This window comes from Penicillium canariense (genome assembly GCF_028826845.1).
Source record: "Penicillium canariense strain IBT 26290 chromosome Unknown utg000006l_segment0_segment0, whole genome shotgun sequence".
Taxonomy (NCBI): domain Eukaryota; kingdom Fungi; phylum Ascomycota; class Eurotiomycetes; order Eurotiales; family Aspergillaceae; genus Penicillium; species Penicillium canariense.
The window spans coordinates 1,105,277-1,118,908 of NW_026622733.1; the positions used below are offsets into that span (position 1 = coordinate 1,105,277).

The 13,632-nt window shown below is 49.5% G+C and overlaps 7 protein-coding genes across 7 annotated transcripts; 3 read left to right on the forward strand and 4 right to left on the reverse strand.

The window, feature by feature from the left end:
• Position 1: 1 nt before the first annotated feature.
• N7482_008381 (40S ribosomal protein uS3) lies at positions 2 to 1,137 on the reverse strand (the record flags this gene model as incomplete). Its single annotated transcript, XM_056690505.1, has 3 exons — positions 2 to 328; positions 502 to 815; positions 984 to 1,137. 3 exons carry the CDS (start codon positions 1,135 to 1,137, stop codon positions 2 to 4), a joined length of 795 nt encoding a protein of 264 aa, XP_056540270.1.
• A 457-nt stretch (positions 1,138 to 1,594) lies between these two features.
• Positions 1,595 to 3,959, reverse strand: N7482_008382 (phosphatidylinositol-3-phosphatase YMR1; the record flags this gene model as incomplete). The annotated part of the gene is made up of 3 exons (XM_056690506.1): positions 1,595 to 3,328; positions 3,388 to 3,870; positions 3,936 to 3,959. The coding sequence occupies 3 exons, from the start codon at positions 3,957 to 3,959 to the stop codon at positions 1,595 to 1,597; spliced, it is 2,241 nt and encodes a 746-aa protein (XP_056540271.1).
• Positions 3,960 to 4,500: 541 nt separating this feature from the next.
• On the reverse strand, positions 4,501 to 5,791 carry N7482_008383 (N-terminal C2 domain-containing protein; the record flags this gene model as incomplete). Its single annotated transcript, XM_056690507.1, has 5 exons — positions 4,501 to 5,077; positions 5,131 to 5,543; positions 5,603 to 5,626; positions 5,680 to 5,696; positions 5,779 to 5,791. 5 exons carry the CDS (start codon positions 5,789 to 5,791, stop codon positions 4,501 to 4,503), a joined length of 1,044 nt encoding a protein of 347 aa, XP_056540272.1.
• A 370-nt stretch (positions 5,792 to 6,161) lies between these two features.
• Positions 6,162 to 6,569, forward strand: N7482_008384 (uncharacterized protein; the record flags this gene model as incomplete). Its single annotated transcript, XM_056690508.1, has 1 exon — positions 6,162 to 6,569. The coding sequence occupies one exon, from the start codon at positions 6,162 to 6,164 to the stop codon at positions 6,567 to 6,569; it is 408 nt and encodes a 135-aa protein (XP_056540273.1).
• An 878-nt stretch (positions 6,570 to 7,447) lies between these two features.
• On the reverse strand, positions 7,448 to 8,719 carry N7482_008385 (SDR family oxidoreductase; the record flags this gene model as incomplete). The annotated part of the gene is made up of 4 exons (XM_056690509.1): positions 7,448 to 7,954; positions 8,012 to 8,188; positions 8,242 to 8,369; positions 8,422 to 8,719. The coding sequence occupies 4 exons, from the start codon at positions 8,717 to 8,719 to the stop codon at positions 7,448 to 7,450; spliced, it is 1,110 nt and encodes a 369-aa protein (XP_056540274.1).
• A 679-nt stretch (positions 8,720 to 9,398) lies between these two features.
• Positions 9,399 to 10,272, forward strand: N7482_008386 (EXPERA domain-containing protein; the record flags this gene model as incomplete). Its single annotated transcript, XM_056690510.1, has 4 exons — positions 9,399 to 9,630; positions 9,695 to 9,858; positions 9,912 to 10,131; positions 10,190 to 10,272. 4 exons carry the CDS (start codon positions 9,399 to 9,401, stop codon positions 10,270 to 10,272), a joined length of 699 nt encoding a protein of 232 aa, XP_056540275.1.
• A 2,178-nt stretch (positions 10,273 to 12,450) lies between these two features.
• On the forward strand, positions 12,451 to 13,476 carry N7482_008387 (uncharacterized protein; the record flags this gene model as incomplete). The annotated part of the gene is made up of 3 exons (XM_056690511.1): positions 12,451 to 12,667; positions 12,723 to 12,980; positions 13,076 to 13,476. 3 exons carry the CDS (start codon positions 12,451 to 12,453, stop codon positions 13,474 to 13,476), a joined length of 876 nt encoding a protein of 291 aa, XP_056540276.1.
• Positions 13,477 to 13,632: the final 156 nt, after the last annotated feature.

Genomic DNA, 13,632 nt, shown 5'->3' on the forward strand with positions numbered 1-13,632 from the left:
TTTACTCCTGAGCGTAAGCCTCAGCACCACCCTCGGCATTCGCGGCCTGCTCCTCGGCCAGACGCTGCTGCTCGGCGGCCTGCTGGGCGGCGAGAGCCTTGGCGCCGTAGTCCTGGCTCATGGGCTGCAGGACGGGCTGCTCCTCCTTGGGCTCGATGATGGTGACCGAGTCAGGGAGGGTCTTCTGGGGGCCGGACTTGCCCTCGGGGTCGGAGCCGCGCATGATCTTAACCTTGATACCAAGGACACCCTGGCGGAGCAGGACGTGGCGGGTGGCGGAGTCAATGAACTCCTTGGCGGGCTGACCGGAGTGGATCATGAAGCCGTCCTGTAGAGAAGAATGTAGTTAGCAAGATATAGCCTCCAGACAATATTTCTTTAAGAGAAGCGCAATATGGTACGACCGTCCGGGACGAGCAACAAACGCATCGTTCATCCCCGAGAGCCCAGCGCACCATATTTTCACAGCAGCATTCCCTTCCACGATCGGTGTAGACGTACGGTGAACTTCATGGACTTGGCACGGGCGGCACGGAGCTTGCCGGAAACGACGACCTCGCAACCCTTGGCACCGCTCTCCATGATGAAGCGGAGGACACCGTAGCAAGCACGGCGGACGGCCAGACCGTTCAGGAGCTTGTAGCGGAGGGACTCGCACTGAGCGACGGCGGACAGACCGCGGTTCTGGACCTTGGCGGCATAGAGGGAGACGGAGTTCTCGGGGAACTTGAAGCGCTTCTGGATGAGCGAGGTGAGCTCACGGATGCGGCGACCCTGCTCGCCAAGAACCTCCTGGGTGTGGGTGGCACGGATGACTGTAAAAGTGAAGGCATCCGTTAGCATGGAGTCATCCCGATATTCGCGTATATCCTCCAAACAACAGCATTCAATTTCTTCCCCGGACGTTTCTTTGCTCTTGTAGATTCAATCCAATCCCATTCGACTTGACGGGAATAAAAGGAAATTCGGGAGATGCGACGTACTGATGTCGGTGACGGTGGGAGTGACACGGACTTCGACACCGGAGTAGCCCTCCTCAGCCAGCTCGCGCTGGAAGAACTCGTTGAGCTCGGCGTAGAAGACACCGTCGGCGACGAACTTCCGGCGCTTGGAAATAGCTCCCTGGACAGCGGCCATTTTTGCGTTCCTGGTGGGTGGAATTGGAGGGGTTGTCGACGGGGGAGGGCGAAGTCGAGGTCGGGAAGTTTGGTCGTTGTGAGAATCTTTGATTAGTGGGGATTTTTTGGGTGAGGGCTTCGATTGCCCGTTTTGGTTAGGGCTCAACCCTCGCTTGTACTGAACGGGATCCTTTCCCGTTTGGACTAGCGTCCTATATCTGCTATCTCAGGCGACAAGGCTACAAGGCATCAATGACATAGTTTCCTTGTCCGAATCACTTCATGACGTCGGCGTGTGCAGGTGAATTCTTCAGTAAACAATGCGCCAAATTTGGATAAAATCAAGGCCCATATATGTCCAGTGGTCCATGCGATGAGATCAAGGCCCAGGCTCCTTCGCTGCCAATCCACAGTGCCTCATAGGGAAACATAACTTCCTCAATCACGACCTAGATGCCTCGTTGCTCTTACTTCATTCACTGCAATTCTACCTCCATCCCTCGAGCCTTTCTCCCCTTAGACTCATCCTTCTGATCTTTCGGTGTTCCAAGATTGGATATTCCAGCAGTAACAGCAGCGATACCAGATGCTGCCGCAGTCTGCATACTTGTTCCTGGAACCTCCGTCCCAACCGAGTGCTGAGATGTTTCAATTCCAGTCAAGATGGGGGCTCGACCTGAGCCAGGACTCTCACTACCTCTACTTGCCGACGTGAAAGGTCCATTCATCTCGGCATCTGACCTGCCAAATGCTTCACTCCACCAGCGAGTCTCCTTGACCCGAGGGAAAATCAGTCGTTCCTTCCCACGCTGGTGGTCATCAATGACGGGATCATATTGTGGGTTGGTGAACTGCTCCCTTCGTGCAAGGAAGTAGTCCCACACACTTCGGGTTCGTTCTCGTGCATTCGCATCTACACGCTCTTTCTCATTGTTGAAGAGAAATGTCCCGAACTGACAGGCGTAGAGATGATAGAGGAGCCGTCGAAGGAACCTTTCATTGAACTCGAAGCGCGTCGGATGCTGATACAGCAGTTGGTAGGTGGCGTCGAGGAACTGATGGAAAACAGGACTGGTCTCCTTCACCTTGGTGATCTCTTTCTCAGACACAATGCTGCGAGGCGCAGAGCTCGGCTTTTTGGTTGGGCTATCGGAGTCATAGCTCTGCAGCTCCCCTTCAGAATCAGGCAAGGAGTCCCGGCTCGTATTCTCCCGATTGAAGAAACCCTTGGCGCTCAGGAAGGCATTTTCAATCGCCTTGGCAGGGCCTGCGCCGCCACCTTCTGCGTCACCTCCAACGCGCTCGTTCTCAATCTGGAACCACTTCTCGCTATTCAAGTGGCCTGATCGGTGTCGGAACATGTGTCCAAAGGACATCCAGTCTTTCTCAACCAGGACCATAAAGCCTTCCATAGTTCGAAAGTACGGATCCAAGCATATTTGACTCAAAGCACTGAGCTGGCTGGTCCGATCCCAGCCGTCGGAGCAGTGAATCAAGACATGGGAGTGTTGAAGGCCGACCTGACGAGCGATTAACCCCGAGCCCTCCAAGATGCCTGCGATATGCTTGAGCCAGCCACTCCGCGCAAGCTGGTCGCGGTTGGGCCCGAGCGGGGTGACATCCGTCTCTTTCAAAACGTCAACAACCTTGTTCAATGAATCACGCATTACATGAATGTTATCAATCCCTAGATAGGCTTTGGTGGCAAACTTGTAGTTGTCCATATTTTCGGAGCCCAGTCCAACAGCTTGCATAGCAAAAGCATTGACGGTTGGGCGAGCATCGACAATTAAGTTTTGCTGTTGAGCACCATAGATCGCACGTTCCTCAGGATGAGCTTCGCGGGCAGCGGCCAACATCTCATCTTCGATCTCCTCGGCGTTTGACACGTCAAGGTCTGTCGTCGATCCACTATCATGGCTTGAATCGGAGGCCTCCCGGTCTAGAGTGGATTTCGCAAAGTTGGCCAACGGCCGTTCTGAGCGGGAAGTCGAGAAAATAGCCGCCAAGAGCTTTTCATCCTGGATACTGCGGTTCTGTCGCACACCAACGAGGGGCTGCGAGCTCCTGGTGATACTGCAATTGTTCACGGGGTGAAGGTATGTTAATGCAGGGATTCTCTGCCTAGAGCGATATCGCCCGGCATAGTTCAGTGTATTGTCTGAGATCGCGGAAGGCACTGGGATCAGTGCAGGGTATGTTGGGGAGAACTGCAAGTTGCAGTTAGCACGACGCATCAATCCGTGAATAAATATAAATAGTCACATACACTATAATCGGTGTTGATCTCGGAGACCCGCCATGCCGAGGTCTCTTTGGAGAGACCCTGGCGCTCCCACTCCTTGCGCGGGTCATACAAGTCCCACCCGTTGAACTCCTTCTCCGGCGGCGGTGGCTGGTAGCTAAATGCATAGAGCCTGTCCAGTCGACCCGATTTGCATGTCCATAGCTTGATACTATCGAAGACCTCCTTGGCCTTCTGCTCGCTGGTGAAATAGAAGCACACGAATGTAAAGTCTCGGCACCGCAGGCGGATGGAAGAGAGCTGGCGGGACGCCGCGGGGGCCGGTCGCAAGGTACAAAAAGAGATGATCGGGTAGGTAAACCAGAGCTCCTTCGGTCTGATGGCCACGCCCTTGGCCGCGTCTTCGCTCGAAATTAGGGGAGTGTGGGAGAAAATTAGGTGGTGAGGGGTGAGGTGGAGGGCGCCGTCGACTTGGTCTCCACGGCGAGCCAAGCTCACATTGTCAACCTAAAGAGCAGCAGGCGATTAGCAAGTTTTATCACGTCGCTGAGCGCCGAGTTAATCAGACGCACCTTGGCAACCCGTGTTCTCTCCATGCCGTGAGCCTAGGTTCACTGTGCGCGCATGGTCTTCATACTGAAGGAGGGGGACAAATTCGGATGGCTAGGCGGCGGGCACCGAATTTCGATCACGGGCGCCGAGATATGTAGAAGAGTCAAAGATTCCGGGATCAGATTAGCTGATTCGTCCCATAGGGCTGAGGGATTGTGGTCCTGGGAAAGGATTCGGGGAGTTGGGCAAGGAAGTGGTTACACGTCAAGGTCAGCCAACGTCCGGCTCCCGATCAGCTGTGGGGCTGGGCACTCCGGGGGTTCACCAGGGCCGATGTCATACCCTCCACTGCCGACCCTAGCTACTGATAAGGACGCGGGTAATAACACTATTTTACTTGCTAGAAAGAGGTAATTCAAGACTTAATGTATAATACTTTAAAAATCCATAGAAAACGGGGCATGCAAGGCCCAATCCAAAACATGTGCATTAAAAGCGGGACCTGGTATACATCATGGGTAACGGAGAAGCGGTTATCACAACATGTAATTACTTTCCCTGCTTTGGCCTCGCAAAAGTATCACGCTATTCCTTTGTGGCAATTTCCCAGCTTCGCAAATCCTCCCTAACATCGAACTCGGTTAATTCCTGATCAGCATTCCGGTGCTTCCAGCCCCATCCTTTTTCTTCATCGGATAGTTGCTGCTCGATACTGCCGCCCTTCTGAGAGCGGCTGAGAGTAGAAAGCGCGTCGGGTGTCTTTCCACTGCCATGGGAGTGATTGCTGGAAGAACTCTTGGGTCGTTTTTCGAAGCTAGGTGACAGTCTTTTCCCGGAGCGGGTTTTCCGCGACGCAGCCTCCACGTTTAGATAGTCTCTGTTTTCATTTGAGTGGGCGTTGCTGTGGATGTTGTGGGATTCGTTATTCCAACAGGAGCTTCCAGCAAACAGTTCCTCAATAAGCTTGTCAGCCGGCAGGTCACGGGCTCGGGAAGTCCATTTTGCTGCCAGAGTCCGCCGATACATGTCTTGCATGTCAGCCACTTCTCTGCTTTTGGTGTTGATGGATGGAAGGTGCCCGAGTTCCTCAGAGTCACCCGGCTCAGCAGTGTGCACCACCCTCGCAATTCCTCCAAAGACAGTCGCAGATTTGAGAGGTGGCCTGGTACTGATTAGCCTCGTTCAAAAACTGAATATGCCTTGAACTTCACATACGTGGTGAAATTGCGGTCTCCCTCAATTTGGCGCATCGCAATGCCGATTTTGACTGTGCTGTTGACTTTGCAGTCAGACATCAGGTATCGTCTCACAACTCCTTCGTCTTCGTCAACCTTATCCACATATTCCGCAAGGTTCAGCTTGATTTTGCCCAGCACATTCTTCTCATTGGTGGGGGAAGAATGGAACTCTTGGATGATCTCAAAATTGATTTCGCACTCTTGAAGCATGGAGTTTCTGTCGATAGTGAGTCTCACATAGAGAGCCTTCTCATAATTCCAGTAGGCACGGTGATCAGTGAGAACGGCTTTTTCAGTGTGACCTTGATGTTCGGTGGCACTGGATGATGGCAAACGCCAACGCACCCAAGCAGTGCCGTTACCCAAAGGAACATTGTTGATATCGCTAATCTTCAAATCAAGTTAGGAAGAGAAAACTTCCTTGTGGCAATCCTGGAGGCTGCACTTACCCGAAGGACAAGCTCAAACCTGGGCTAGAGGAGTATATTAGTCTATGGTGATCTGTCGTTATTTACTGGAAACTTACCCTCCTATTTTTCGGGACTAGAAAAATCGAGCAGAATCAGTGAATGTTGATCATGAAAGGACTCGTTATCGACATATCTGTCTAGTCGCGAATACGTACCGAATGCCTGCATGATGTTTCGGCTAGTATGCAATCAAGTTGCCGGAGGGTGGAAGGAAATTGAAAGTATCAGGGAGCGTCTTGCCCGTTTCTCGGGGTCAGATTCACCACAGCTGGTCCACTTAGGACCTGCCTAAGGGATTCGTCTTGTTTCTGAGTTGATGACCCACTGCGAACATGAGTATTGCTGTGAATAGTGATGTCTGGAGAAGCTCCCCGCATACGATGATGTCTTGGCGGTGAGCGGTGTCCTGGCAGAACATCTCCCAGTCCGGATGGATCAACCTTGACTTCTGCCAACCTTCGATAGCTGAGAAGTGCGGCCCCGCAATCCTCGCTTTTCTGAAGTCTTTTTCTCCCAAGTCAACGCTCACACTGCGACCATGGCAAAAACAGAGGCATCCCTCCTCTCTCCTCCGTCCGAGTTCACGTCGGCCGTCCCGCTCGATTCCCCGATTCGTACCACCCCCATACACCCGGACCTCCCTGAGATCCAGGTTCCAGGGGAGCCACTGCCTGTTTACAGCTACCACCCGATTACCTGCCAACCAATAGAGGACCAAGATATCAGCTCGGAGCTCGAGCAACTGCGCCATGAATTCCCCACCAAAGAAGCCGCTCTGAGAGCCCAAGAACAGGCCGCCAAAGAAGCGAAACGGAAAATTGAAGAAGCCGAGAAGAAAAAAGAGCAGGTCCAGAGAGCTATCGACAAGAAGAACAAGGAACGAGATACCGAGATGAAGGTACTGTCGAAATACCAGGAAGTCAAGGCATCGGATATTCCATCTTGAAGAATAATGAACGGGGGCTCTGCGAAATCAAACCCACCATCGACTCCATGAGGGTAACGCGAATGGATCAGTGCGGCACCAGCAATCTTTGTCAATACTCTTCAATATCAATGGCGTGGATAACAATCCGCCCGCTTCAGCCCCACGTGCTGGGCTGATGGTTTACATTCGGAGCGAACGGCCTTAACCAACCGAGACCTACGCCCCATCTCAGCGATTCTGTTCCGGGGCATGAGGATCCACTATCGCTCATGAGGATCCCCATAAATCACCTTGAGTTGAAATATCTCACCCTCAGAACCATGATTCCATCACAGAAATGACCTGCGCTTTCGCAACCTGTACTGGAACATGCTCTGGGATACGAATTCAGGACTTCCGGGGATCCTGCTCTCGGCCAATTGATCTCTACATCACCATGGCCATGAGAGGCGCCGGTACAGTTATTTCATAGGAGAAAGTGAGCATCTCAAATGCCAATTCATAGCAGTCTTTCAAAAAGAAATAGCTTCTATCGACCTGCAATTGCCATACGAACCAACGATGATACTTACTATAATACAGCATGACCTGTTTGAACACTGATTAACGAAAGGTCTAAAAATAGAGATAGATAAAGCATTTGAATAGACTACTATATCTCTGTATATTTTAGAATTGTTGCTGACTATAATACACATCCAACACGCAATGACCGACTGTAAATATCAATGGATGTGATTCTGGGGTTGAAGATTACAGTATCAGTCCTGCTTTTCTGAACATCACAAATGTCTTCAACCAGCCCTGAATTGGGTCTTTGTCTCCTTCAAACCCCGTCTCTCTCAGCCTCTTCAAGCTCAGTTGTCGATCGAAAGTCAACCAATAGCCAACGCTGTCTAATTGCCGGTTCCAGCGCCCACGCCCGCACTCGCAGCATTTTTACATCCACATTTCTCAAAGACAGCCCTGTATCTGGCTATATACTCTCCAGGAAGGGGTAACGAGAGCGATTGAGGAAGCTCACCGACTCTTAGGGGATTACTTCCAGTTTGCAAATCTTCCGCGGGTCCCATGCCTTCTAAGCCAAACCATCTCGCTAACCGTGGCCATAAATCACCATATTTACAGGGTGTTTCGTTGTCAGAAATATTGAATAGTCGACCATTACCACAAGTTTCGGGGTGTAGCGAGGCATAAATCATGAAGCGTGCGATTGTGTCGCTGGATACCGGGGAGAACAGGGAGTTGGCGCCAGCGGTATTACCTGGGAAGGGTACCTTGACGGCGGTGGCTTGGCTTTCTTTCGTATGTGGTCCGATAGCATGGTTGTAAGCGTATAGAGACAAGTACTGGGCCCAGTGCAGCGCCAAGCTGAATTGAGACCCGTTCGGAGTGAAACCAATCTTTACCGAGGTCAGCCAGTTACGCTCGTGTATATGCATTCAGTCAAAACAACTTACGATTGCATCCGGACAAACCTCGCACCATGTCCATTTCTTTTCTTGGCTCGCTTTATCAAGCATAGCACGATACATTGGGTACACAACAGTCTTGGCGTAATCGAGAGGGAGGTTGTTCACCATATCCTCATTCAGTGGAGGGCTGAAAGAGCCCCCAGCAGCATAGATACCGTACCCCTGAATTTTTAGTATGGCCTAGAGAGTTGATTCTGGCTCTGAGTTCTGCTTACCCGTGTTCCACCAGGAAATACCACGAATTGTAAATGGGGGCTTACCAAGCCGAGGGCATCGATGACATTCTGAAACATACGCCGATTGACCGCAGCCTCTTCGATGTCATCCTCGATTGCAGTGAAGACTTCTCAATAGTGAGGATTTTTGCAAATATTAGGGCTATTATGGAAACGAACCTAGATAGTAAAGGTGGGTGATGCTTCCGATGTCCTCTACTTCCTGCTTCAACGAATCTGCCAACGTTGCCCCATCGCCATGACGAAGATTGATTCCTGAAACAAGTTGCAGCTGAGGCCTATTCGAGTCAGGTTCAGGCCAATAAGATTTAGAGAAATTAAGTGGACGGTTTGTGACCGCCGTGATCTTGGAAAAAGAATCAGCAGTAGGGTATGAATTCAGTAGCTGGTCTACCAGGGCCCACCCAATCAGACCAGATGCGCCGAAGACGATAGCGTGATTTGATCTTTTCGACATTATTAATAGGGAAGAATAGTAAATTCGTTTCTCACAATTGGGTTTCTCGTGCTTAAATATGAGCACCCGATTGAAGAGCGTGTGGTAGATGCGATATGGCGCCTAAATTCAACCCCAGCGCGGTGTAGTCCTGGTGAGTCATTCTGAGCAATCAAAGTCATACTCCGCTAAAAATCAAAGTGGGTCTCTAGAAGTACTTCTCGTATGTTTAGGACTTTGAGTAGTGTTACGAGGTCTGCATCATGAATCTAGGTCAATTTATGCATTGCCTATGTCGATATTTTTTGTTGATCAACGAAACATCCTCGTCAAATACTCGATATCCTATCGCAGCTTGAAGCGGCGGTGGAGTGAAATTTCAGAACTCCGTTAAATCAAGTTGATGATTGGGGTTTCTTCAAATACAACTTACTTGCAGATTTTGATAGTCAGATCACTCTAACTATTTCTCTTTCGTTATGATTAGCAAAAGAAAGGAGAGCCGGAAGTCGCCCACCCGGTTGGTACGACCGGGCATCGGCTCCCGCGGGCTCCGTCCCATTAAGTCAACCGTTACTACAAGAAGCGCAGCCCAACCCTTATAACTATAAATACTATAGATACCTGCACCCTTCGATATCTGGGGCTCCAATCAAAATCTCTCTATCAGTTTGTGGGAGTTAATTGTCATCAGGATACAATGGCAGATATTGTACAACACGTCGAGGCGTCGCACTTGATGCCACACAATTACTATCCGCCTTCCGTCTCCCTGCCTCACTATGTGAGCAATGAAAGCTCAGTGATTTCACTTATTGCTCAGTTTGGCGTTTTATGCGCAGCTGTCATAGGGATTGCCTTTGTGGCCATATGTCGCATGCGACCATCGGCGACTTTATCAGACCAGGTTGCTTTTGTTTGGATGTGCCTGAGTACGTCCCCCGAGTGGAAGACCTTGCAAACAGCTTAGTACGTCAAAAGACTAATTTGGAATAGCTGGATTTGTCCATCTTTTCTTTGAAGCACATTTCGTTATCCACCATAAAGAAATTGCGGGCTCTCAGGCGTTATTCAGCCAGCTTTGGAAAGAGTATTCGCTATCTGATTCTCGTTACTTGACTTCTGACACATTTCTCGTTTGCATGGAAGCAGTTACCGCAGTAAGTCGACTATTTACCGTTCTATGGCGCTGAGATCTCACCTAATCATCTAGTTTGCGTGGGGCCCCTTGGCTTTCTTTATCGCCTACTGCATTGTTGTAAATCATCCCGCCCGATATGGCCTGCAAATTGTCTTGTCGCTTGGCCAAGTTTATGGCGATATTCTCTATTATGCCACAAGTTTGCTTGACATATCATACTGCCGACCAGAGGGATACTACTTCTGGTTCTATTATTTCTTTTTCAACTTCATCTGGATGGTGATTGGCTGTTGTTAGTACAATCTTTTCTCTCCTCTCACTCCATGCAGCGTGGCTACTAATCAAGTTAGACTACACAACACAAGGCATAGTCAAGGTTTCGGAGGCTTTCAAGAAGATTGAAGAAATTGATGTTGATCGCAAGGTGCGATAGAAATGCCAGTGTGTGCAATCAAAGTATGGCCTCTTTCAGGTCTTGTTACAATATTTGCGTCATTTGGCTGAGAAGTTCTATCCATTGTTTAGTCAATTGTTTTGAGGAAAACCTCCAGGCTAAATGCCAATAATGAAGATCTAACTATCTAATTCACTTAGTTAACTAGCTAGTTATCTATCTATCTATTACCATAGCGGTACATTAATTAGATTACTACTTCTCTCGGTTCAGCCAGCTAATCAGGAAAGCACCTCACACAGCGACGTGTTTCGGTGGTTTCTGCCAGGCCATTTTCCTTGATTAATCTTATCGAACGGCTGCTATGCCGATCTACCGTAGCATGTTGAGATTCCATCCTTCTAGTCAAATCACTTATATTATGAGCTCGTTGTACACAACGGTCTCCCTCCTAGTTGAGAAAATATCACAACAGTGTACTTGTCGCTAATCCATCTTCTTGCTCTTTTATGGAATTCACAGTTCCCAGTGAACCCGTTATGCACTTTGCTTTCCAGAAAGCAGTATCTTAGAACAACTTTTGATGTCATGCGCAACGATGTTTCCGTGTTTTCAATGCGGCAGTTGCAATAACTTGAAATTCATCTTGGCCGTAGATCGTCCTGGAAGCCTTGAGTTTTCGAATGCCATCCCTTCACACAGTTTGATGAGGCCACCAAGGAAAAATATCTGGTGAGTCTCGGTCCACAGCTTCAGCGAGGTAGCAAAAGCCTTATTGCGGGTGAGTCATTGGAGCTCGTCCGCGACCGTGAAGTGGATGATGAGAGGGATGAATCACCTTGAAACCCGGGCTTAGTCCCATTTATCCCAGAGACTCACATTCCAGCTTTAAGAGGCTTCTCAACCTTATGCCACACGACGGGTACCATGGTCGAGAATTCTCGTATCTAAAAACGGCTGTCAGACAAGTAGCGTCAAGATTTTATTGAGTGGGATGGGGTAGTACCCTGCTCTTCACGACTCTCCAATGGTTTCCTGGAATAGGGGTTGTATGGGTTGTCTTTGGGCGATATACGTCAAGTCTTTGTAGATTGTTCCTCTCGCACCATATGTCGAGTAATGATAATACAAAATGCTTATGGGGGGCGTCCAATCTCAGAATGGCGTAATGAATGTTTTGAAGCAGATGTTCACTGATGAACTCGGTGATATCCATCTGGCGCATCGATAGGTAATTTCCAGGAGTGCCTATAAGATCGAGCGGGATTCGATGTAACACATAAAGGGCTTCGCGAGTGATTTGTTTGTTCAGGAGAAGAATCGAAGGGGTATACCGGTCGACGTAAAATCTAGGGAGAGCACAGCTCGGTCCACGAGAACGGTCCGTATGTGCTGTGACCATATCTTCGATCTGTCGGTAGCCGCTCACATAATCGTTCGGTGATAACAAATAACCATAAATAATCACCCGGATCTCGGCTGGCAGGTTAAGAAAAGATATCATTGTCAACGATATCCCTTGCGGCCAAATGATGGAGGAAGCTCAAGAATCTGGATTTCGTAGTGCAGCCTTGCCCCTCTTTGCCGTCTTGCCATCTGCCCCTCACGATCGTATTGTTTTGCCGCGGAGAAATAAATGGATTTTTCTCTTATCAGCCCTCGAAGTTCCTGATGCTCAGAAAGCTTGAACAGCATATGATGCGGCTGAGAAAAACTAATATCTCCGCTTACTTCCCGGATTCTCCAGAAGTCCATCATGGCGACGACGTACCCTTGCCGGCCTCTCCCGAACCGACTAATCATATTAAGCCATGCTCACCGCTCATAAAAGCCCATGGCGTTCAGTCCTTGTAGTGGGTCGAAAGTGGTTCCCAAATGGAGGACTCTCTAGCTAAATGGTACGCAGTTACGGTCGGAACTTAGATGGGCGGCAGTAGGGCGAGTGCTTTCATACCCCAAAGTAGAACGAACGGTCAAACGCAGTGATCAAGCTTTCAAGACTCACTAGTAGTCTTCTCCTCAGCATGTCTCGTTTCTTATCTTCCTCGGAAATTTATCCGAACTAGTCGAAGTTGCGATGGCACACCCCTTGGACAACTAATTGCGGGGTTACCAACACTATCGCGGAAACCCATTTATCTGATTGAATCTTCTGATTCCTCTCTTTATCCACCTAGTCTTGTCATTCACTTCATTCTAGAGTCTCCACCACACGAAATGTCCTCCGTCACGACGATCGAGACTACTACATCATCCTCCGCTCTGAACACGGAGAAAGCCAGCGATGGCCAGGTGAAAAGATTGCATCATATTCCATACCCTAAGACCAAAGAGGGGGAACGAACATGGCTCCTTGGGCAGATGGCAGCCGCATTTCGCATATTTGCCAAACTCGGCTTCGCTGATGGGAGCAGTGGGCACATTAGCTTGCGAGGTACAAGTCGGCATGGCTTAGTTTGGGATTTTATTGTATCTGCTGACGACCCCAGATCCTGTGGAGCCACATACATTCTGGATCAACCCTTACGCTGTGCACTTTGCGTTGCTCAAAGTCTCTGATATGGTTCGAGTGGACAAGCAAGGAAATCGCGTGGATGGCGCAAATAAGCCTGTCAATGCAGCAGGTTTCATGATTCATTCCGCGATTCATAAGAGGCGACCGGACATTCATGCTGCATCCCATATGCATAGTCCATATGGGAGAGCATGGAGCACATTTGGAAGAGGAATCGACATGTTGAATCAAGGTACCGTACACTTACACCCACTCGACCTTGTACTTGTCCTCGTTCGCGACATCCATCGCAATGTTTAATTTCACTAACGTTCGCTGGCATTATAGATTCTTGCATGTTCTACGACGATCTGTCCGTCTATCCCGCCTTTGGGGGGGTGGTCTTTGCCCAAGGGGAAGGCGAACGAATCGCCGAGTACCTTGGTCCCAAAAATAAGAACCTGATAATGCAAAACCATGGGCTTCTCACCTCAGGTGGAACGGTAGCTGAGGCGGCTGCCTTTTTCATCGCTCTGGAAAGAGCGTGTCAGTCTCAGCTCCTAGTGGAGGCATCAGTCGCGCCTGGATCTGTGGGTGGCACCTCGGGAGAATTAAGAAAGACACTTGTTGACGATGAAACTGCGCTGTATACAAAAAAAGGAACAGGCACCCCCGAGGCAATGTTCATGCAGTTTGAGCCTGAGTATCAACTTGTACTGGTGGAAACTAACGGAGACTTCTTGAAATAATTTTATAGTGAGGCGGGGCAACTTGACACTGAGATTGTTTGACATGCGTAATATGATGCAATCGACAGTCCGAGGGTTGATAGATCTAAAATCACGAAGAATCTAGATTCCACTACGCTTTGGCCTTTAGGCCCCCAAGGGCCCACAAATTGGATG